This window comes from Phyllobates terribilis, unplaced genomic scaffold (assembly GCF_046119375.1).
Source record: "Phyllobates terribilis strain yellow unplaced genomic scaffold, ASM4611937v1 Scaffold_12__6_contigs__length_324123572, whole genome shotgun sequence".
NCBI lineage: Eukaryota > Metazoa > Chordata > Amphibia > Anura > Dendrobatidae > Phyllobates > Phyllobates terribilis.
Window position 1 is genome coordinate 91,638,411 of NW_027362772.1, and position 27,035 is coordinate 91,665,445.

Consider the following 27,035-nt stretch of genomic DNA (forward strand, 5'->3'; position numbering starts at 1 on the left):
GTAACTCAGGATCAGTAATGTAATGTATGTACACAGTGACTGCACCAGCAGAATAGTGAGCACAGCTCTGGAGTATAATACAGGATGTAACTCAGGATTAGTAATGTAATGTATGTACACAGTGACTGCACCAGCAGAATAGTGAGTGCAGCTCTGGGGTATAATACAGGAGGTAACTCAGGATCAGTAATGTAATGTATGTACACAGTGACTGCACCAGCAGAATAGTGAGTGCAGCTCTGGAGTATAATACAGGAGGTAACTCAGGATCAGTCATGTAATGTATATACACAGTGACTGCACCAGCAGAATAGTGAGTGCAGCTCTGGAGTATAATACAGGAGGTAACTCAGGATCAGTAATGTATGTACACAGTGACTGCACCAGCAGAATAGGGAGTGCAGCTCTGGAGTATAATACAGGATGTAACTCAGGATCAGTCATGTAATGTATATACACAGTGACTGCACCAGCAGAATAGTGAGTGCAGCTCTGGAGTATAATACAGGAGGTAACTCAGGATCAGTAATGTATGTACACAGTGACTGCACCAGCAGAATAGTGAGTGCAGCTCTGGAGTATAATACAGGAGGTAACTCAGGATCAGTAATGTAATGTATGTACACAGTGACTGCACCAGCAGAATAGTGAGTGCAGCTCTGAAGTATAATACAGGAGGTAACTCAGGATCAGTAATGTAATGTATGTACACAGTGACTGCACCAGCAGAATAGGGAGTGCAGCTCTGGAGTATAATACAGGATGTAACTCAGGATCAGTCATGTAATGTATATACACAGTGACTGCACCAGCAGAATAGTGAGTGCAGCTCTGGAGTATAATACAGGAGGTAACTCAGGATCAGTAATGTATGTACACAGTGACTGCACCAGCAGAATAGTGAGTGCAGCTCTGGAGTATAATACAGGATGTAACTCAGGATCAGTAATGTAATGTATGTACACAGTGACTGCACCAGCAGAATAGTGAGTGCAGCTCTGGAGTATAATACAGGAGGTAACTCAGGATCAGTAATGTAATGTATGTACACAGTGACTGCACCAGCAGAATAGTGAGTGCAGCTCTGGAGTATAATACAGGAGGTAACTCAGGATCAGTAATGTAATGTATGTACACAGTGACTGCACCAGCAGAATAGTGAGTGCAGCTCTGGAGTATAATACAGGATGTAACTCAGGATCAGTAATGTAATGTATGTACACACTGACTGCACCAGCAGAATAGTGAGTGCAGCTCTGGGGTATAATACAGGATGTAACTCCGGATCAGTAATGTAATGTATGTACACAGTGACTGCACCAGCAGAATAGTGAGTGCAGCTCTGGAGTATAATACAGGAGGTAACTCAGGATCAGTAATGTATGTACACAGTGACTGCACCAGCAGAATAGTGAGTGCAGCTCTGGAGTATAATACAGGAGGTAACTCAGGATCAGTAATGTAATGTATGTACACAGTGACTGCACCAGCAGAATAGTGAGTGCAGCTCTGGAGGATAATACAGGAGGTAACTCAGGATCAGTAATGTAATGTATGTACACAGTGACTGCACCAGCAGAATAGTGAGTGCAGCTCTGGAGGATAATACAGAAGGTAACTCAGGATCAGTAATGTAATGTATGTACACAGTGACTGCACCAGAAGAATAGTGAGTGCAGCTCTGAAGTATAATACAGGATGTAACTCAGGATCAGTAATGTAATGTATGTACACAGTGACTGCACCAGCAGAATAGTGAGTGCAGCTCTGGAGTATAATACAGGATGTAACTCAAGATCAGTAATGTAATGTATGTACACAGTGACTGCACCAGCAGAATAGTGAGTGCAGCTCTGGGGTATAATACAGGAGGTAACTCAGGATCAGTAATGTAATGTATGTACACAGTGACTGCACCAGCAGAATAGTGAGTGCAGCTCTGGAGTATAATACAGGAGGTAACTCAGGATCAGTCATGTAATGTATATACACAGTGACTGCACCAGCAGAATAGTGAGTGCAGCTCTGGAGTATAATACAGGAGGTAACTCCGGATCAGTAATGTATGTACACAGTGACTGCACCAGCAGAATAGGGAGTGCAGCTCTGGAGTATAATACAGGATGTAACTCAGGATCAGTAATGTAATGTATGTACACAGTGACTGCACCAGCAGAATAGTGAGTGCAGCTCTGGAGTATAATACAGGAGGTAACTCAGGATCAGTAATGTATGTACACAGTGACTGCACCAGCAGAATAGTGAGTGCAGCTCTGGAGTATAATACAGGAGGTAACTCAGGATCAGTAATGTAATGTATGTACACAGTGACTGCACCAGCAGAATAGTGAGTGCAGCTCTGAAGTATAATACAGGAGGTAACTCAGGATCAGTAATGTAATGTATGTACACAGTGACTGCACCAGCAAAATAGTGAGTGCAGCTCTGGAGTATAATACAGGAGGTAACTCAGGATCAGTAATGTAATGTATGTACACAGTGACTGCACCAGCAGAATAGTGAGTGCAGCTCTGGAGTATAATACAGGAGGTAACTCAGGATCAGTAATGTAATGTATGTACACAGTGACTGCACCAGCAGAATAGTGAGTGCAGCTCTGGAGTATAATACAGGATGTAACTCAGGATCAGTAATGTAATGTATGTACACACTGACTGCACCAGCAGAATAGTGAGTGCAGCTCTGGGGTATAATACAGGATGTAACTCCGGATCAGTAATGTAATGTATGTACACAGTGACTGCACCAGCAGAATAGTGAGTGCAGCTCTGGAGTATAATACAGGATGTAACTCAGGATCAGTAATGTAATGTATGTACACAGTGACTGCACCAGCAGAATAGTGAGTGCAGCTCTGGAGTATAATACAGGATGTAACTCAGGATCAGTAATGTAATGTATGTACACAGTGACTGCGCCAGCAGAATAGTGAGTGCAGCTCTGGAGTATAATACAGGATGTAACTCAGGATCAGTAATGTAATGTATGTACACAGTGACTGCACCAGCAGAATAGTGAGTGCAGCTCTGGAGTATAGTACAGGATGTAACTCAGTATCAGTAATGTAATGTATGTACACAGTGACTGCACCAGTAGAATAGTGAGTGCAGCTCTGGAGTATAATACTGGATGTAACTCAGGATCAGTAATGTATATACACAGTGACTGCACCAGCAGAATAGTGAGTGCAGCTCTGGAGTATAATACAGGAGGTAACTCAGGATCAGTAATGTAATGTATGTATACAGTGACTGCACCAGTAGAATAGTGAGTGCAGCTCTGGAGTATAATACAGGATGTAACTCAGGATCAGTAATGTAATGTATGTACACAGTGACTGCACCAGCAGTATAGTGAGTGCAGCTCTGGAGTATAATACAGGAGGTAACTCAGGATCAGTAATGTAATGTATGTACACAGTGACTGCACCAGCAGAATAGTGAGTGCAGCTCTGGAGTATAATACAGGATGTAACTCAGGATCAGTAATGTAATGTATGTACACAGTGACTGCACCAGCAGAATAGTGAGTGCAGCTCTGGAGTATAATACAGGAGGTAACTCAGGATCAGTAATGCAACGTATGTACACAATGACTGCACCAGCAGAATAGTGAATGCAGCTCTGTAGGATAATACAGGATCAGTAATGTATGTACACAATGACTGCACCAGCAGAATAGTGAGTGCAGCTCTGGAGTATAATACAGGAGGTAACTCCGGATCAGTAATGTAATGTATGTACACAGTGACTGCACCAGCAGTATAGTGAGTGCAGCTCTGGAGTATAATACAGGAGGTAACTCAGGATCAGTAATGTAATGTATGTACACAGTGACTGCACCAGCAGAATAGTGAGTGCAGCTCTGGAGTATAATACAGGATGTAACTCAGGATTAGTAATGTAATGTATGTACACAGTGACTGCACCAGCAGAATAGTGAGTGCAGGTCTGGAGGATAATACAGGATCAGTAATGTATGTACACAATGACTGCACCAGCAGAATAGTGAGTGCAGCTCTGGAGTATAATACAGGAGGTAACTCCGGATCAGTAATGTAATGTATGTACACAGTGACTGCACCAGCAGAATAGTGAGTGCAGCTCTGGAGGATAATACAGGATCAGTAATGTATGTACACAATGACTGCACCAGCAGAATAGTGAATGCAGCTCTGGAGGATAATACAGGATCAGTAATGTATGTACACAATGACTGCACCAGCAGAATAGTGAGTGCAGCTCTGGAGTATAATACAGGAGGTAACTCCGGATCAGTAATGTAATGTATGTACACAGTGACTGCACCAGCAGAATAGTGAGTGCAGCTCTGGGGTATAATACAGGGTGTAACTCAGGATCAGTAATATATGTACACAGTGACTGCACCAGCAGAATAGTGAGTGCAGCTCTGGAGCACCATACAGGACACCGTGGTGAAGGGTAGAGCTCACCTTGCCATCGTTGGTCTCGGTACTCGGCTCCGTCATTGTGAACTCCACCATCGTCCTCTGGGAGAGCGGCCATAGTTTCTCCCCATTAACCACTTTCTGTTGGGTTGGGTCGCTGTTCTTGACTTCAATCTCAATATTGGGGGAGTTACGGAAGCTGAACCACTTACACTCTGAAGGAGCCCCCCTGTACAGAGAAGAGACGTTGTGTGAGAGGCGATGTGCAGCCCCCCATAATACTCTGCTATAATCCCAGACCAGGTACCTACAGAGACCCTCTTACATGGGGCCTGTTCAGCAGGTGGAGGGCGCTGCACCTTATAACTATGGCGTCCCATCATGACAGTCACCGGCGGATCCTGCACACGGATGGGGGAGGACGAGCGCTGATCGCACAGTGTCTGCAGCTCATGCACGGTCACATTGGAGCGGCCATGTTTCCGGATCTCTGCTTGCGGTCAGTGACTCGATGGCAGATAGTTGTGGGGGTCGCACAGTGGTCACCAGCCGCAGGATTTGCTTGGTGTCACACTTTGGATGTAGGCAACTGTTTGGTCACTTAGAGCAAGCAGAGGTTTTGGAGGAGAGGAGCAGAACGTCTGATCCTATTAGGACGCTCCTGCACAGATCCGTCATTTCTTACATTCCTCGTGCGTTAGACCTGGATGTAGATGCGCAGATCATCGCGGTGATACTTGGGGTCCCGGTCCCCGCGCTCCTGCACCACGGCTGTGATTCCCAGCAATTTGGAGAAAGCGATAAACCATATTTGCAGATTAGTGAAGGGATGGGAGATGGTCAGTCCACACGACCCGGATCCTGCACCTTGTCCCCAAATATAGTTATCTCGTACCCATCAATCACACTGGGCCCATCCAGGGGAGCATGACTCCAGGTCGGGGGGCCGCGCACACCACATGCAACATACAGGCTACAGCACCTCCAAGATAGCAAGGAGTTACGGCCGTGTCCGGAGCGACAAGTCCGCCATATTCCCATTGCGGGAGGCTGATCTTATCAGGGCGATGGATGAGGACTATTCGGGACGGCCATATTGGTTGTCACAACTCTCCCAGCACCAGATTTGGCCGAGACCGCGCAGGCAGGTCCACTCAGCATACCCCACTATTCCGTTATCAGGGGAACTCCAGAAACGTATGGAAGTGTTAGTCTGCATACAGGTGTGCTGCAATGCTTCACGGCGCCATCACTGGTGGACAGCAGACACGACTGCCAACATGGTGAATACTATTAGTCATATGCTGTTCTCCAGGCTGCCGTCACCTGGCGATCTACGGCCGCCGTCACCTGGCGATCTACGAGTGCCGACGTTTCCCTAGTTCTGATTGCTTCCATTTGGCGTTATTGTACCTGTCATGGCTGCCAGGGTGAGGAAACGAGTGATGGGAACAGGCCAGCGTTATGTCGCCACATCGTAACTTTGTGTATTGTAAACCGACGTTTACAAGCTCCAATGTGTTAGGAAAGGTGGCATACACAGAGCAGGACAATCACCCCTACCGTAACCACCGACACCCATCTCATCCACTCATTACATCCAGAGAGTGCTGACAACTTCTCTGGCAGAAGAATCCAGAATCTGGGAACTCCACCGGCCAGGGGGGCCCCCAATAATCCAGAATCCGGGAACTCTACCGGCCCGGGGGCCACCTCAGTCATCAATTGAGTCTAGAGAAATACTACGGGAGGCCATTCCTCTCCAGATTAGACATCCAGCTAAAAAGTCTATGAGCATCTCCTATAGAGGAGACCACCGCAGCCACCACCGCCCGGGACAGGAGCCAACACTGCTCTGACAAGCAGAGATGTCACCCAGCAGCAGGTGATTACTCTTTGGCCCCTCTTCCCCCATCATCTCCAGTCCTTGGACCCCGTACTACATAAACACAGATAATGGCCGACCTGGCCGCCGACCGCCGCAGAGAACGCACTTAGCCGTAAGCCCCACAAATCCTTAGAAGGTTATTCCTCAGGGTCGCTCAGAGAGTCTCTGAATATCCCTCTCCAGGTGCTGAGAGCCATCGCTCCACGCAGATTACCCCGTCACAGCTGCTACGCGCCGAACAAGTGCCAGACACGGATCTGACCGGGGAGGACATATTAACTAGTCGCTGGCTGGGGCGCAATCATCTGCGGATTTATGACAGTCACAGTATAAAGCACGGGCATAAACCTGTTCTATTTAATATGGCGGCGCCGGTGCCCATCCACGTACACAGGCGAATGTGATCCCCACATTAAGCTCCCCGCTATTAACCCTTGCAGGTCTTTACTATTAACCATAACTTTTTTTTTTTTTATCAGAAATATTCCACCTTTCCATCCTCGTCGCTCCGCAATCGCCACCGATATAGTAGAATTTTGGAACAGACTCCCGCTAATTTCATACTAAAACAGAACTTCAGAAAGTCATCAATAACTTTATACAGCAAAACATGAAACGTGATATTAAAAACTTGTGCAATTTGACTTTTACAGACTCAAAAATAGACAGATGGGAGTCAGAATCTCTTTCATCGGATCATCAGAATGAGCTCGCTGATGGATTCTCAGTTAACCCATCCCGCAGCCAGCAAAAGATAGCGCCACATAGAGGCTACAGAAGGGAAATGGTGCAACATTTTAAATGTAACCCAATTACAAAATAATATTTTTTAGCTAAAGATGCATGCAATTAAAAAAAAAAAATAACGTCCCCAATAGTGGACAACTCCTTTAACCGCAGAGAATTTCCTTCATCCCAATAGTGGGATGTTCATAGACAGTTTTAAGAACGAAGTTTACAGCAGAATCAGCCTCAAAATCCACATCAAATACTCTGTGAAATCTCCGCCTAAGCACTTCAGTGAGAAAACCACAACGCAGTTCACACTGTATTTTTTGCCAATGAGGTTTTAAAACCAGCACAGCTGAAAAGTGACTACAAAAAAAAAACGATCACCGACAAGACGACCCCAGAGATCTCATCCTATAATATATACACGGCTCGGGGGGGGGGGGGGGGGGGGGGGGGAGTTGAGATTCTTCACTCCACATTTACAGCCAGGTATCGGGGGGGCAGCGATAGATGAGGATTTCTGTTACTCAGAAGTTACAATCAAACAATATTCACATAGAAAAGACCAAAAGTCAAAAGGGAATGGAAGGTCCTTTTAGACCATCTCCTTTTAGACCATCGCGAGCCGCTGGGGATGGAAGGGGAGTATAATGTATATTTTTTTATTTTAAAAAGCTTTTTTTTTTGTTACAGGTTTTATGGCACCCGAGTCTGGAGGAGAGTCTCCTCTTCTCCAGACCCGGGTACCATCCGCACATTGAATTGCTTAATATCCGCATGGGCACATGTAGTCATGCGGATATTAAGCGATTCAATGAACGTCAATGGCGGCAATTACGCAAAAATAATGGACATGCTGCGGATTTTTCTGCAATGATAATCCGCAGCGGAAATTTCCGCAACACATGCGGATTATCATTGGGGAACATGGCAGGTCTTCTACCAAGCGTTTCTGCAGCAGAATTGCCTCTGCGGAAATGCTTAAAAAAACGCATCGTGGGCACACAGCCTTACTCTCACAGCTACAATGTAGAGAGACGCTCACAGAGGATTGTCTGCTGATACATTGTAACAACCCTCAGGTCATCCTACCTTTCAATGCACTGACAGCAGGCACTAACGGTATGTTCACACGACGCATTTGCTCTGCATTAACGGTACGTTCACACGACGCATTTGCACTGCATTAACGGTACGTTCACACGACGCATTTGCTCTGCATTAACGGTACGTTCACACGACGCATTTGCTCTGCATTAACGGTACGTTCACACGCCGCATTTGCTCTGCATTAACGGTACGTTCACACGCTGCATTTGCTCTGCATTAACGGTACGTTCACACGACGCATTTGCTCTGCATTAACGGTACGTTCACACGCTGCATTTGCTCTGCATTAACGGTACGTTCACACGACGCATTTGCGCTGCACTAACGGTACGTTCACACGCTGCATTTGCTCTGCATTAACGGTATGTTCACACGCTGCATTTGCTCTGCATTAACGGTATGTTCACACGCTGCATTTGCTCTGCATTAACGGTACGTTCACACGCTGCATTTGCTCTGCATTAACGGTACGTTCACACGATGCATTAACGGTATGTTCACACGCTGCATTTGCGCTGCACTAACGGTACGTTCACACGGTACATTAACGGTACGTTCACACGCTGCATTTGCACTGCATTAACGGTACGTTCACACGACGCATTTGCGCTGCACTAACGGTACGTTCACACGGTACATTAACGGTACGTTCACACGCTGCATTTGCTCTGCATTAACAGTACGTTCACACGCTGCATTTGCGCTGCACTAACGGTACGTTCACACGGTACATTAACGGTACGTTCACACGCTGCATTTGCTCTGCATTAACGGTACGTTCACACGCTGCATTTGCTCTGCATTAACGGTACGTTCACACGCTGCATTTGCGCTGCACTAACGGTACGTTCACACGGTACATTAACAGTACGTTCACACGCTGCATTTGCTCTGCATTAACGGTACGTTCACACGGTACATTAACGGTACGTTCACACGCTGCATTTGCTCTGCATTAACAGTACGTTCACACGGTACATTAACGGTATGTTCACACGCTGCATTTGCTCTGCACTAACGGTACATTAACGGTACGTTCACACGCTGCATTTGCTCTGCATTAACAGTACGTTCACACGCTGCATTTGCGCTGCACTAACGGTACGTTCACACGGTACATTAACGGTACGTTCACACGCTGCATTTGCTCTGCATTAACGGTACGTTCACACGACGCATTTGCTCTGCATTAACGGTACGTTCACACGACGCATTTGCACTGCTACAATTTGAATGCATAATGTGAACACGCCCCAGACACGGAGACCTTTTCTAGTTCTTGGTTTCCATCTGCACTTTGTTCTTGTATGGCAGCGTTACTTCTGTGCCCTGGATATTGGGAACCGTCGCCTGAGGTTTCTGGGGGGGATGACAACATCTGAGTTACTATGTGTCACCATCACCTGCAGACGTTTCATCACCGGAAGAGCAACGGCCAAGAAAAACGGAGAAACGGCCGAGTCCCAGCAGAAGACGGGGTTAATTCCCTGTCACTCAGCTTTCCCAGACTTCTGCAAGGCAAAAATCGGTCCAGTCCTATAGTGACCCGAAAGGAGTCAGCGACACTAAGCCAGCTGTAACAAAGACACATCTGATAATTACCGAGCTAATACTGGATACGGGGAACCAGAGCGTAATACATTATAATGGAACGCCCATCCCCCGCTGTGCGCAGTGACATCCGGTTAACTCAGTAACTGCGCAGCCGAGACCAACAACCGGGAACACTGAGACCAACAACTGGGAACACCGCCACCATCAAATGTTAACCCTTCATGGTCAGTACCTTTACCACTAAAATCGCCAAATCCACACTGCAATAGTGGACGCGGGATCCGCTTGTAGGGGCTGCAGTGATCTGATGGAGATCACCGATTTTTCACTGTTACAAGAGAGAATCGGTTCTACATTTTTTAGAGTCAATCCTGATACCAGGACAGATCATCGCTGGAGATGTGGTGTTGGGCAAAAGTCCGGACCCCCTGTCCATGAAATGGATTTCCCTGTTCTTACTGGAATGTGCACATTGTAGGTTTAGACTGAAGGAGACGACGTATAGAAACAAGGAGAAAGTGCTGCACCTCTGATTCTTCCTTGGCCCCGTTACTCTGATGACGGCATCACACCCATCATCATGCTCTCTGGAGCTTCAGGTCATCACCTGGAGGCTTCCAATGAACAGGTCGCCTCGTCCAGGGTCCATTTCTGGAATCAGCGGTCGTAGCCATCAGCTGTGTTCCACTGAGGCCATGAGAATTCACCACTCCGTACGTTACCGAGCCGTATACAACAGCCTGTAAACCAGAATACGGCAAGAAACACTCAACGAAGAGAAACCACAGTCCCTCATTATGGTAAGACATGAAGATCAGTCAATCTGGAAAATTGCTAGAACCTTGAAGGTGTCTTATCATGAAAATCATCAATTGCTCTGATGAAATTGGCACTCGTGACAACCGCCCCAGGAAAGGACGACCAAAAGTGATCTCTGCTGCAGAGGACAACGACCCAGAACATCTCCAGGTGATGTGACCAAGGAGGAGAGGGACGGAGGCTGTGGCAGAGGACGTGGCCTCCACAATCACCGACCTCACCCAATGGAGATGGTTTAGGACGAGCTGGACACAGAGCAAAGGCAAAGCAGCAACAAGCGCTCAGCCCCTCCGGGAAATCCTCCAGGACTGCTGGAAGCCTCTAGGTGATGACTGACGAGGCTGCGGAGAGAAGCCGAGGTGTGAAGCTGTCATCAGAGTAACACGGGGGTCACCAGGAGCGATCCGAGGGGCGACACATAACTACAACGTGCTCCATACAAGAAGAAAGAGCCACCTGCAGTCCTATGTAACACCACAGGTAACGCACTGAGTACAGATAATGTAGTAGATGTCACCCGCAGTCCTATGTAACACCACAGATAACACAGTGATAACTCTCTGAGTACAGATAATGTAGTAGATGTCACCTGCAGTCCTATGTAACACCACAGATAACACAGTGATAACTCTCTGAGTACAGATAATGTAGTAGATGTCACCTGCAGTCCTATGTAACACCACAGATAACACAGTGATAACTCTCTGAGTACAGATAATGTAGTAGATGTCACCTGCAGTCCTATGTAACACCACAGATAACACAGTGATAACTCTCTGAGTACAGATAATGTAGAAGATGTCACCTGCAGTCCTATGTAACACTACAGATACAGAACCCCCTATTTGCACCCATTAGTCTCGCCCATTATGCACTTGTTGAGCAACATCTGGGTGCAGATATTGGGGGGCACATATGGTGGGGGGGAGATGTGGGTGCAGTTATGGGGGGGTACATGTAGGTGCAGTTATGGGGGCACACATATGGTGGGGGGAGATGTAGGTGCAGATATGGTGGGGGGAGATGTAGGTGCAGATATGGGGGGGTTACATATGGTGGGGGAGATGTAGGTGCAGTTATGGGGGGGTTACATGTAGGTGCAGTTATGGGGGGGTTACATATGGTGGGGGGAGATGTAGGTGCAGTTATGGGGGGGTACATATGGTGGGGGGAGATGTAGGTGCAGTTATGGGGGGCACATATGGTGGGGGAGATGTGCGTGCTGTTATGGGGGGGTACATATGGTGGGGGAGATGTAGGTGCAGTTATGGGGGGGTACATATGGTGGGGGAGATGTAGGTGCAGTTATGGGGGGGTTACATATGGTGGGGGGGAGATGTAGGAGCAGTTATGGGGGACACATATGGTGGGGGGAGATGTAGGTGCAGTTATGGTGGGGTACATATGCTGGGGGGAGATGTGGGTGCAGTTATGGGGGGCACATGGTGGGGGGAGATGTGGGTGCAGTTATGGGGGGAGTACATATGCTGGGGGGAGATGTGGGTGCAGTTATGGGGGGAGTACATATGCTGGGGGGAGATGTGGGTGCAGTTATGAGGGGCACATATGGTGGGGGAGATGTGGGTGCAGTTATGGGGGGGTTACATATGGTGGGGGAGATGTAGGTGCAGTTATGGGGGGGTTACATATGGTGGGGGAGATGTAGGTGCAGTTATGGGGGGTTACATATGGTGGGGGGAGATGTAGGTGCAGTTATGGGGGGCACATATGGTGGGGGGGGTGTGGGTGCAGTTATGGGGGGTTACATATGGTGGGGGAGATGTAGGTGCAGTTATGGGGGGCACATATGGTGGGGGGGTGGGGGTGCAGTTATGGGGGGTTACATATGGTGGGGGGAGATGTAGGAGCAGTTATGGGGGGCACATATGCTGGGGGGTTTTTGGGTGCAGTTATTGGGGGGCACATGTGGCGGGGGAGATGTCAATGCAGTTATGGGGGGGTACATATGCTGGGGGGAGATGTGGGTGCAGGTATTGGGGGCACATATGGTGGGGGAGATGTAGGTGCAATTATGGGGGGGTTACATATGGTGGGGGAGATGTGGGCGCAGTTATGGGGGGCACATATGGTGGGGGGGATGTGGGTGCAGTTATGGGGGTTACATATGGTGGGGGGAGATGTGGGTGCAGTTATGGGGGTTACAAATGGTGGGGGGGAGATGTAGGTGCAGTTATGGGGGGTAGATCTGGTGGTGGGAGATGTGGGTACAGTTATGGGGGTGTACATATGGTGGGGGGAGATGTGCGTGCAGTTATTGGGGGGTACATATGGTGGGGGGAGATGTGGGTGCAGTTATGGGGGTTACAAATGGTGGGGGGAGATGTAGGTGCAGTTATGGGGGGTAGATCTGGTGGTGGGAGATGTGGGTACAGTTATGGGGGTGTACATATGGTGGGGGGAGATGTGCATGCAGTTATTGGGGGTTACATATGGTGGGGGAGATGTAGGTGCAGATATGGGGGGTTACATATGGTGGGGGGAGATGTAGGTGCAGTTATGGGGGGGTTACATATGGTGGGGGAGATGTGGGTGCAGTTATGGGGGTATACATATGGTGGGGGAGATGTAGGTGCAGTTATTGGGGGGCACATGTGGCGGGGGAGATGTGGATGCAGTTATGGGGGGGTACATATGCTGGGGGGAGATGTGGGCGCAGTTATGGGGGGTTACATATGGTGGGGGGAGATGTAGGTGCAGTTATGGGGGGCACATATGGTGGGGGGAGATGTGGGTGCAGTTATGGGGGTTACAAATGGTGGGGGGGGAGATGTAGGTGCAGTTATGCGGGGTAGATCTGGTGGTGGGAGATGTGGGTACAGTTATGGGGGTTACATATGGTGGGGGGGAGATGTGCGTGCAGTTATTGGGGGGTACATATGGTGGGGGGAGATGTAGGTGCAGTTATGGGGGGTAGATCTGGTGGTGGGAGATGTGGGTACAGTTATGGGGGTGTACATATGGTGGGGGGAGATGTGCATGCAGTTATTGGGGGTTACATATGGTGGGGGAGATGTAGGTGCAGTTATGGGGGGTTACATATGGTGGGGGAGATGTAGGTGCAGATATGGGGGGGTTACATATGGTGGGGGGAGATGTAGGTGCAGTTATGGGGGGTACATATGGTGGGGGAGATGTAGGTGCAGTTATGGGGGGGTTACATATGGTGGGGGGAGATGTAGGAGCAGTTATGGGGGGCACATATGGTGGGGGGAGATGTAGGTGCAGTTATGAGGGGCACATATGGTGGGGGGGATGTGGGTGCAGTTATGGGGGGTTACATATGGTGGGGGAGATGTAGGTGCAGTTATGGGGGGGTTACATATGCTGGGGGAGATGTAGGTGCAGTTATGGGGGGTTACATATGCTGGGGGGAGATGTGGGTGCAGTTATGGGGGGCACATGGTGGGGGGAGATGTGGGTGCAGTTATGGGGGTTACATATGGTGGGGGGAGATGTGGGTGCAGTTATGAGGGGCACATATGGTGGGGGAGATGTAGGTGCAGTTATGGGGGGGTTACATATGGTGGGGGAGATGTAGGTGCAGTTATGGGGGGTTACATATGGTGGGGGGAGATGTAGGTGCAGTTATGGGGGGGGGTTACATATGGTGGGGGAGATGTGGGCGCAGTTATGGGAGGGTAGATCTGGTGGTGGGAGATGTGGGTACAGTTATGGGGGTGTACATATGGTGGGGGGAGATGTGCGTGCTGTTATGGGGGGGTACATATGGTGGGGGAGATGTAGGTGCAGTTATGGGGGGGTACATATGGTGGGGGGAGATGTAGGTGCAGTTATGGGGGGCATGTGGGTGCAGTTATGGGGGTTACATATGGTGGGGGAGATGTAGGTGCAGTTATGGGGGGGTACATATGGTGGGGGGAGATGTGCGTGCAGTTATGGGGGTGTACATATGCTGGGGGGAGATGTGGGTGCAGTTATGGGCGGTAGATCTGGTGGAGGGAGATGTGCGTGCAGTTATGGGGGTGTACATATGCTGGGGGGAGATGTGGGTGCAGTTATGGGGGGCACATATGGTGGGGGGAGATGTGGGTGCAGTTATGGGCGGTAGATCTGGTGGAGGGAGATGTGCGTGCAGTTATGGGGGTGTACATATGCTGGGGGGAGATGTGGGTGCAGTTATGGGCGGTAGATCTGGTGGTGGGAGATGTGCGTGCAGTTATGGGGGTGTACATATGCTGGGGGGAGATGTGGGTGCAGTTATGGGGGGCACATATGGTGGGGGGTGATGTGAGTGCAGTTATGGGGGGCACATATGGTGGGGGGGGTGTGGGTGCAGTTATGGGGGGGTGCATATGCTGGGGGGAGATGTGGGTGCAGTTATGGGGGGCACATATGGTGGGGGGAGATGTGATTGCAGTTATGGGGGGCACATATGGTGGGGTACATATGCTGGGGGGAGATGTGGGTGCAGTTATGGGGGGTAGATCTGGTGGTGAGAGATGTGCGTGCAGTTATGGGGGGGTACAGTTATGGGGGGTACAGTTATGGGGGGTACAGTTATGGGGGGTACAGTTATGGGGGGGCACATATGCTGGGGGGGAGATGTGGGTGCAGTTATGGGGGGTAGATCTGGTGGTGAGAGATGTGCGTACAGTTATGGGGGGGTACAGTTATGGGGGGTACAGTTATGGGGGGGTACAGTTATGGGGGGGTACAGTTATGGGGGGGTACAGTTATGGGGGGCACATATGCTGGGGGGAGATGTGGGTGCAGTTCTGGGGGGGTACAGTTCTGGGGGGTTACAGCTATGGGGGGCACATATGCTGGGGGGAGATGTGGGTGCAGTTATGGGGGGTAGATCTGGTGGTGAGAGATGTGCGTACAGTTATGGGGAGGTACAGTTAGGGGGGGGTACAGCTAGGGGGGGGTACAGCTAGGGGGGGGTACAGCTGGGGGGGGTACAGCTAGGGGGGGGTACAGCTAGGGGGGGCACATATGCTGGGGGGAGATGTGGGTGCAGTTATGGGGGGGTACAGCTATGGGGGTTACAGCTATGGGGGGCACATATGCTGGGGGGAGATGTGGGTGCAGTTATGGGGGGTAGATCTGGTGGTGAGAGATGTGCGTACAGTTATGGGGAGGTACAGTTAGGGGGGGGTACAGCTAGGGGGGGGTACAGCTAGGGGGGGGTACAGCTAGGGGGGGGTACAGCTAGGGGGGGCACATATGCTGGGGGGAGATGTGGGTGCAGTTATGGGGGGGTACAGCTATGGGGGGTACAGCTATGGGGGGCACATATGCTGGGGGGAGATGTGGGTGCAGTTATGGGGGGTAGATCTGGTGGTGAGAGATGTGCGTACAGTTATGGGGGGGTACAGTTATGGGGGGGTACAGTTATGGGGGGGTACAGTTATGGGGGGGTACAGTTATGGGGGGCACATATGCTGGGGGGAGATGTGGGTGCAGTTCTGGGGGGGTACAGTTCTGGGGGGTTACAGCTATGGGGGGCACATATGCTGGGGGGAGATGTGGGTGCAGTTATGGGGGGTAGATCTGGTGGTGAGAGATGTGCGTGCAGTTATGGGGGGGTACAGCTATGGGGGGCACATATGCTGGGGGGAGATGTGGGTGCAGTTCTGGGGGGGTACAGTTCTGGGGGGTTACAGCTATGGGGGGCACATATGCTGGGGGGAGATGTGGGTGCAGTTATGGGGGGTAGATCTGGTGGTGAGAGATGTGCGTGCAGTTATGGGGGGTAGATCTGGTGGTGAGAGATGTGCGTACAGTCATGGGGGGGTACAGTCATGGGGGGGTACAGTCATGGGGGGGTACAGTCATGGGGGGGTACAGTCATGGGGGGGTACAGTCATGGGGGGCACATATGCTGGGGGGAGATGTGGGTGCAGTTATGGGGGGGTACAGTTCTGGGGGGTTACAGTTATGGGGGGCACATATGCTGGGGGGAGATGTGGGTGCAGTTATGGGGGGGTACAGTTCTGGGGGGTTACAGCTATGGGGGGCACATATGCTGGGGGGAGATGTGGGTGCAGTTATGGGGGGTAGATCTGGTGGTGAGAGATGTGCGTACAGTTATGGGGGGGTACAGTTAGGGGGAGGTAGAGTTAGGGGGGGTACAGCTATGGGGGGGTACAGCTATGGGGGGCACATATGCTGGGGGGAGATGTGGGTGCAGTTATGGGGGGGTACAGCTATGGGGGGGTACAGCTATGGGGGGCACATATGCTGGGGGGAGATTTGCGTGCAGTTATGGGGGGGTACAGTTATGGGGGACACATATGCTGGTGGTGGGAGATGTGGGTGCAGTTCTGGGGGGCACACTCACCCGCTGACGTCTATGGCCAGGCTGGTGCCCAGCACACACACCGCCTGCAGTCTCTGCCCGCGGCTCAGCCGCAGAGTCCGGCTCTGTCCCCGCATTCTGCCGATCTCCACCTGCAGCCTCCGCTGCTCTAATCATCCCCGGCCGGAGCTCCGCCCCCTGTCAGTCACAGCGGAGGGGCGTGGCCACAGCCAGGAGGGATCCTGCACCCTAATCCCTACAGACAAGTATAGAAACTCCCAGAAAGGAGAGAACCGAGAGCAGAGCACTGTAATAATATAATCACCCTGCACTGTAATAATATAATCACCCTGCACTGTAATAATATAATCACCCTGTAATGTAATAATATAATCACCCTGCAATGTAATAATATAATCACCCTGTACTGTAATAATATAATCACCCTGCACTGTAATAATATAATCACCCTGCACTGTAATAATATAATCACCCTGTAATGTAATAATATAATCACCCTGCAATGTAATAATATAATCACCCTGTACTGTAATAATATAATCACCCTGCGCTGTAATAATATAATCACCCTGTAATGTAATAATATAATCACCCTGCACTGTAATAATATAATCACCCTGCACTGTAATAATATAATCACCCTGTAATGTAATAATATAATCACCCTGCAATGTAATAATATAATCACCCTGTACTGTAATAATATAATCACCCTGCAATGTAATAATATAATCACCCTGCGCTGTAATAATATAATCACCCTGCGCTGTAATAATATAATCACCCTGCGCTGTAATAATATAATCACCCTGCACTGTAATAATATAATCACCCTGCACTGTAATAATATAATCACCCTGTAATGTAATAATATAATCACCCTGCGCTGTAATAATATAATCACCCTGCGCTGTAATAATATAATCACCCTGCGCTGTAATAATATAATCACCCTGCACTGTAATAATATAATCACCCTGCAATGTAATAATATAATCACCCTGCACTGTAATAATATAATCACCCTGTAATGTAATAATATAATCACCCTGCGCTGTAATAATATAATCACCCTGCACTGTAATAATATAATCACCCTGCACTGTAATAATATAATCACCCTGCACTGTAATAATATAATCACCCTGTAATGTAATAATATAATCACCCTGCGCTGTAATAATATAATCACCCTGCGCTGTAATAATATAATCACCCTGCAATGTAATAATATAATCACCCTGCAATGTAATAATATAATCACCCTGCACTGTAATAATATAATCACCCTGTAATGTAATAATATAATCACCCTGCGCTGTAATAATATAATCACCCTGCACTGTAATAATATAATCACCCTGCACTGTAATAATATAATCACCCTGCACTGTAATAATATAATCACCCTGTAATGTAATAATATAATCACCCTGCGCTGTAATAATATAATCACCCTGCAATGTAATAATATAATCACCCTGCACTGTAATAATATAATCACCCTGCACTGTAATAATATAATCACCCTGCAATGTAATAATATAATCACCCTGCGCTGTAATAATATAATCACCCTGCGCTGTAATAATATAATCACCCTGCAATGTAATAATATAATCACCCTGCGCTGTAATAATATAATCACCCTGCGCTGTAATAATATAATCACCCTGCGCTGTAATAATATAATCACCCTGCGCTGTAATAATATAATCACCCTGCGCTGTAATAATATAATCACCCTGCGCTGTAATAATATAATCACCCTGCACTGTAATAATATAATCACCCTGCACTGTAATAATATAATCACCCTGCACTGTAATAATATAATCACCCTGTAATGTAATAATATAATCACCCTGCACTGTAATAATATAATCACCCTGCAATGTAATAATATAATCACCCTGTAATGTAATAATATAATCACCCTGCGCTGTAATAATATAATCACCCTGCAATGTAATAATATAATCACCCTGCACTGTAATAATATAATCACCCTGCGCTGTAATAATATAATCACCCTGCGCTGTAATAATATAATCACCCTGTAATGTAATAATATAATCACCCTGTAATGTAATAATATAATCACCCTGCGCTGTAATAATATAATCACCCTGCGCTGTAATAATATAATCACCCTGCGCTGTAATAATATAATCACCCTGCGCTGTAATAATATAATCACCCTGCGCTGTAATAATATAATCACCCTGCGCTGTAATAATATAATCACCCTGCGCTGTAATAATATAATCACCCTGCGCTGTAATAATATAATCACCCTGCACTGTAATAATATAATCACCCTGCAATGTAATAATATAATCACCCTGCACTGTAATAATATAATCACCCTGCACTGTAATAATATAATCACCCTGTAATGTAATAATATAATCACCCTGCACTGTAATAATATAATCACCCTGCAATGTAATAATATAATCACCCTGTAATGTAATAATATAATCACCCTGCGCTGTAATAATATAATCACCCTGCAATGTAATAATATAATCACCCTGCACTGTAATAATATAATCACCCTGCACTGTAATAATATAATCACCCTGCGCTGTAATAATATAATCACCCTGTAATGTAATAATATAATCACCCTGTAATGTAATAATATAATCACCCTGTAATGTAATAATATAATCACCCTGCGCTGTAATAATATAATCACCCTGCAATGTAATAATATAATCACCCTGCACTGTAATAATATAATCACCCTGCACTGTAATAATATAATCACCCTGCGCTGTAATAATATAATCACCCTGCGCTGTAATAATATAATCACCCTGTAATGTAATAAGAATGCATAATTTAACTCTCTGTAATAATCCATAATATATAATACATCATATAAATGATGGAGGCAACGGACGGTCACCAGATACTGATGATGGAGGTGATGGGCGGTCACCAGATACTGATGATGGAGGTGATGGGCGGTCACCAGATACTGATGATGGAGGTGATGGGCGGTCACCAGATACTGATGATGGAGGAGACGGACGGTCACCAGATACTGATGAGGGAGGCGGCGGGCGGTCACCAGATACTGATGAGGGAGGCGACGGGCGGTCACCAGATACTGATGATGGAGGTGATGGGCGGTCACCAGATACTGATGATGGAGGTGATGGGCGGTCACCAGATACTGATGATGGAGGAGACGGACGGTCACCGGATACTGATGATGGAGGAGACGGGCGGTCACCAGATACTGATGATGGAGGAGACGGACGGTCACCGGATACTGATGATGGAGGAGACGGGCGGTCACCAGATACTGATGATGGAGGTGATGGGCGGTCACCAGATACTGATGATGGAGGAGACGGACGGTCACCGGATACTGATGATGGAGGCGGCGGGCGGTCACCAGATACTGATGATGGAGGTGATAGGCGGTCACCAGATACTGATGATGGAGGAGACGGGCGGTCACCAGATACTGATGATGGAGGCGACGGGCGGTCACCAGATACTGATGAGGGAGGCGGCAGGCGGTCACCAGATACTGATGAGGGAGGCGACGGGCGGTCACCAGATACTGATGATGGAGGTGATGGGCGGTCACCAGATACTGATGATGGAGGTGATGGGCGGTCACCAGATACTGATGATGGAGGAGACGGACGGTCACCGGATACTGATGATGGAGGAGACGGGCGGTCACCAGATACTGATGATGGAGGAGACGGGCGGTCACCAGATACTGATGAGGGAGGCGGCGGGCGGTCACCAGATACTGATGAGGGAGGCGACGGGCGGTCACCAGATACTGATGATGGAGGTGATGGGCGGTCACCAGATACTGATGATGGAGGTGATAGGCGGTCACCAGATACTGATGATGGAGGAGACGGGCGGTCACCAGATACTGATGATGGAGGCGACGGGCGGTCACCAGATACTGATGAGGGAGGCGGCGGGCGGTCACCAGATACTGATGAGGGAGGCGACGGGCGGTCACCAGATACTGATGATGGAGGTGATGGGCGGTCACCAGATACTGATGATGGAGGTGATGGGCGGTCACCAGATACTGATGATGGAGGAGACGGACGGTCACCGGATACTGATGATGGAGGAGACGGGCGGTCACCAGATACTGATGAGGGAGGCGGCGGGCGGTCACCAGATACTGATGAGGGAGGCGACGGGCGGTCACCAGATACTGATGATGGAGGTGATGGGCGGTCACCAGATACTGATGATGGAGGTGATGGGCGGTCACCAGATACTGATGATGGAGGAGACGGACGGTCACCGGATACTGATGATGGAGGAGACGGGCGGTCACCAGATACTGATGAGGGAGGCGGCGGGCGGTCACCAGATACTGATGATGGAGGAGACGGGCGGTCACCAGATACTGATGATGGAGGTGATGGGCGGTCACCAGATACTGATGATGGAGGTGATGGGCGGTCACCAGATACTGATGATGGAGGAGACGGACGGTCACCGGATACTGATGATGGAGGTGACGGACGGTCACCAGATACTGATGATGGAGGTGACGGACGGTCACCAGATACTGATGATGGAGGCGATGGACGGTCACCAGATACTGATGAGGGAGGCGACGGGCAGTCACCAGATACTGATGATGGAGGCGATGGGCGGTCCCCAGATACTGATGAGGGAGGCGACGGGCGGTCACCAGATACTGATGAGGGAGGCGACGGGCGGTCACCAGATACTGATGAGGGAGGCGACGGACAGTCACCAGATACTGATGAGGGAGGCGACGGACAGTCACCAGATACTGATGATGGAGGCGACGGGCAGTCACCAGATACTGATGATGGAGGCGACGGGCGGTCCCCAGATACTGATGAGGGAGGCGACGGGCGGTCACCAGATACTGATGAGGGAGGCGACGGGCGGTCACCAGATACTGATGAGGGAGGCGACGGACGGTCACCAGATACTGATGATGGAGGCGACGGGCGGTCACCAGATACTGATGATGGAGGTGACGGACGGTCACCGGATACTGATGATGGAGGTGACGGATGGTCACCAGATACTGATGAGGGAGGCGACGGGCAGTCACCAGATACTGATGATGGAGGCGACGGGCAGTCACCAGATACTGATGATGGAGGCGACGGGCGGTCACCAGATACTGATAATGGAGGCGACGGGCAGTCACCAGATACTGATGATGGAGGCGACGGGCAGTCACCAGATACTGCTGGATTTACATTTCTTTTTTCTCCATTTACTTTGTATTTCGTTAATTGATGAACTATTATCACTTCTATTTTCATTCTTCTTTGATTTGATGACTCTCGGGCTATATTCACATGTGACGTTTTTGCGGCACCAATAAAGGCAGCAAACAAAACGCTGCAAAGTAAACTAAAAAAAAAGCATCAGAATCATTAACACCCACTCCGAGCGCGGCGTTTTTACTGCCTAGAGCAGGTTTTGCTGCAGAAATAAAACGCAGCTTGTGAACATCGTCTTACTCTGCAGCATTTTTCTCCCGCAGCTGCCTAGAACTTCTGCACAGCCGTATACAGTAACCCTGACTGCGACATGTCACTGTATACCGGACAGATGGCCGTCGTCGTCGCCGCTGCTTCCTGATGTATTTCTATGGTATTTGGATTACAACACCTATCATCCTTTAACAGTAAACATCATGGGATTGTGCTGCCTCATCCTCGGGGTCAGTGAGGATATAGATGCGGCAGGATCACATGATATATATATATATATATAGTGCAAGGCGGTAATAGACCAGTACATCCTGCAGACACTGAACCAGCAGAACCCGCAGGCAGGAGACTGGCCGAGCCGCAGCTCTGGAGGTGACTGGAGGAGTAGATATGATGTGTGAGGATTTAGTCCCCATTGTCCGGCGCAGTGATGGCTGCAGGGTGGGCCGCAGGAATGTATTGTGCCCCCGACAATCTACTGAGAATTGCGCCTTTGTTAATTCCCAGCCCCGTGATCGCTCCGCCTGATGTCAGACATGTCCTCGTCTCTCGCATTACACCGCCAAAAGCTTCATAAAGGGCGATGTCACCGTATACAGCGCAGCGTCATTGTATACAGCGCGGCGTCACCTTATACAGTGCGGCGTCACCATATACTGCGCAGCGTCACCATATACGGCGCAGCGTCACCATACACAGCGCGGCGTCACCATATACAGCGCAGCGTCACCATACACAGCGCGGCGTCACCATATACAGCACAGCGTCACCGTATACAGCACGATGTCACCATATACAGCACAGCGTCACCGTATACAGCATGATGTCACCATATACAGCACAGCGTCACCGTATACAGCGCGATGTCACCATATACAGCACAGCGTCACCGTATACAGCATGATGTCACCATATACAGCACAGCGTCACCGTATACAGCATGATGTCACCATATACAGCACAGCGTCACCGTATACAGCACGATGTCACCATATACAGCACAGCGTCACCGTATACAGCATGATGTCACCATATACAGCACAGCGTCACCGTATACAGCGCGGCGTCACCATATACTTCGCAGCGTCACCATATACAGCGCGGCGTCACCATATACAGCACAGCGTCACCGTATACAGCGCGATGTCACCATATACAGCACAGCGTCACCGTATACAGCATGATGTCACCATATACAGCACAGCGTCACCGTATACAGCGCGATGTCACCATATACAGCACAGCGTCACCGTATACAGCGCGATGTCACCATATACAGCACAGCGTCACCGTATACAGCATGATGTCACCATATACAGCATGATGTCACCATATACAGCACAGCGTCACCGTATACAGCATGATGTCACCATATACAGCATGATGTCACCATATACAGCACAGCGTCACCGTATACAGCGCGATGTCACCATATACAGCATGATGTCACCATATACAGCACAGCGTCACCATATACAGCATGATGTCACCATATACAGCACAGCGTCACCGTATACAGCATGATGTCACCATATACAGCACAGCGTCACCGTATACAGCGCGATGTCACCATATACAGCATGATGTCACCATATACAGCACAGCGTCACCGTATACAGCATGATGTCACCATATACAGCACAGCGTCACCGTATACAGCGCGATGTCACCATATACAGCACAACGTCACCGTATACAGCATGATGTCACCATATACAGCGCAGCGTCACCGTATACAGCATGATGTCACCATATACAGCGCAGCGTCATTGTATACAGCGTGATGTCACCGTATACAGCGCAGCGTCATTGTATACAGCGCGGCGTCACCTTATACAGTGTGATGTCACCATATACAGCGCGGCGTCACCTTATACAGCGCGATGTCACCATATACAGCGCGGTGTCACCATATACAGAGTGATGTCACCATATACAGCGCGGCGTCACCATATACAGCGTGATGTCACCATATACAGCGTGATGTCACCATATACAGCGCGGCGTCACCATATACAGCGTGATGTCACCATATACAGCGCGGCGTCACCTTATACAGCGTGATGTCACCGTATACAGCGCAGCGTCATTGTATACAGCGCGGCGTCACCTTATACAGCGCGGCGTCACCATATACTGCGCAGCGTCACCATATACAGCGCGGCGTCACCATATACAGCGCAGCGTCACCATATACAGCGCGGCGTCACCATATACTGCGCAGCGTCACCATATACAGCGCGGCGTCACCATATACAGCACGGCGTCACCATATACAGCACGGCGTCACCATATACAGCGCGGCGTCACCATATACAGCACGGCGTCACCATATACAGCGCGGCGTCACCATATACAGCACGGCGTCACCATATACAGCGCGGCGTCACCATATACAGCACGGCGTCACCATATACAGCGCGGCGTCACCATATACAGCGCGGCGTCACCATATACAGCACGGCGTCACCATATACAGCACGGCGTCACCATATACAGCGCGGCGTCACCATATACAGCACGGCGTCACCATATACAGCGCGGCGTCATTGTATACAGCGCGGCGTCACCTTATACAGCGCGGCGTCACCATATACAGCACGGCGTCACCGTATACAGCGCGGCGTCATTGTATACAGCGCGGCGTCATTGTATACAGCGCGGCGTCACCATATACAGCGCGGCGTCATTGTATACAGCGCGGCGTCACCTTATACAGCACGGCGTCACCATATACAGCACGGCGTCACCATATACAGCGCGATGTCACCATATACAGCATGATGTCACCATATACAGCGCGATGTCACCCTATACAGCGCGGCGTCACCATGTACAGCGTGATGTCACCATATACAGCGCGGCGTCAACGTATACAGCGCAGCGTCACCATATACAGCGCGATGTCACCATATACAGCGCAGCGTCACCATATACAGCGCGGCGTCACCATATACAGCACGGCGTCACCATATACAGCGCGATGTCACCGTATACAGCATGATGTCACCATATACAGCGCGATGTCACCGTATACAGCATGATGTCACCATATACTGCGCAGCGTCACCATATACAGCGCAGCGTCACCATATACAGCGCGGCGTCACCATATACAGCGCAGCGTCACCATATACAGCGTGATGTCACCATATACAGCGCAGCGTCATTGTATACAGCGCGGCTTCACCTTATACAGCGCGGCATCACCATATACAGCGTGATGTCACCATATACAGCGCGGCGTCACCATATACAGCGTGATGTCACCCTATACAGCGCGATGTCACCCTATACATCGTGATGTCACCATATACAGCGCGGCATCACCATATACAGCGCGGCATCACCATATACAGCGCGGCGTCACCATATACAGCGCGGCGTCACCATATACAGCGTGATGTCACCATATACAGCGCGGCGTCACCATATACAGCGTGATGTCACCATATACAGCACGGCGTCACCATATACAGCGCGATGTCACCCTATACAGCGCGGCATCACCATATACAGCGTGATGTCACCCTATACAGCGCGGCGTCACCCTATACAGCGCGATGTCACCCTATACAGCGTGATGTCACCATATACAGCGCGGCGTCACCATATACAGCGTGATGTCACCATATACAGCGTGATGTCACCATATACAGCGTGGTGTCACCATATACAGCGCGATGTCACCCTATACAGCGCGGCGTCACCATATACAGCGTGATGTCACCATATACAGCGTGATGTCACCATATACAGCGCGGCGTCACCATATACAGCGTGATGTCACCCTATACAGCGCGATGTCACCCTATACAGCGTGATGTCACCATATACAGCGCGGCGTCACCATATACAGCGCGGCATCACCATATACAGCGTGATGTCACCATATACAGCGCGGCGTCACCATATACAGCGTGATGTCACCATATACAGCGTGATGTCACCATATACAGCACGGCGTCACCATATACAGCGCGATGTCACCCTATAGGGCGGCATCACCATATACTGCGTGATTTCACCATATACAGCGCGATGTCACCCTATACAGCGCGGCGTCACCATATACAGCGTGATGTCACCATATACAGCGCGGCGTCACCATATACAGCGTGATGTCACCATATACAGCGCGGCGTCACCATATACAGCGTGATGTCACCATATACAGCGCGATGTCACCCTATACAGCACGGCGTCACCATATACAGCGTGATGTCACCATATACAGCGCGGCGTCACCATATACAGCGTGATGTCACCATATACAGCGCGGCGTCACCATATACAGCGTGATGTCACAATATACAGCGCGATGTCACCCTATACAGCGCGGCGTCACCATATACAGCGTGATGTCACCATATATGGCGCGATGTCACCCTATACAGCACGGCGTCACCATATACAGCGTGATGTCACCATATATGGCGCGATGTCACCCTATACAGCACGGCGTCACCATATACAGCGTGATGTCACCATATACAGCGCGGCGTCACCATATACAGCGCGGCGTCACCATATACAGCGTGATGTCACCATATACAGCGTGATGTCACCATATACAGCGCGATGTCACCGTATACAGCGCAGCGTCACCATATACAGCGTGATGTCACTGTATATAGCGCGGCGTCACCATATTCAGTGCCTGGTCACCATATATAGAGTGATGTCACCATATACAGCGTGATGTCACTGTAT

At 49.5% G+C, this 27,035-nt stretch overlaps 1 protein-coding gene across 1 annotated transcript in view; it reads right to left on the reverse strand.

Moving 5' to 3' along the window:
- LOC141172201 (protein-arginine deiminase type-2-like) overlaps nt 1–17,037 on the reverse strand; it is a 46,420-nt gene extending 29,383 nt beyond the window's left edge. Inside the window, exons 1-2 of the mRNA XM_073656150.1 lie at nt 16,858–17,037; nt 4,475–4,658 (exon numbers count right to left, since the gene is read on the reverse strand). Of these exons, the coding sequence (XP_073512251.1) occupies nt 4,475–4,658; nt 16,858–16,952 (279 nt within the window). The 5' untranslated portion in view covers nt 16,953–17,037. The remainder of the gene's footprint in view (nt 1–4,474; nt 4,659–16,857) is intronic.
- Nucleotides 17,038–27,035: the final 9,998 nt, after the last annotated feature.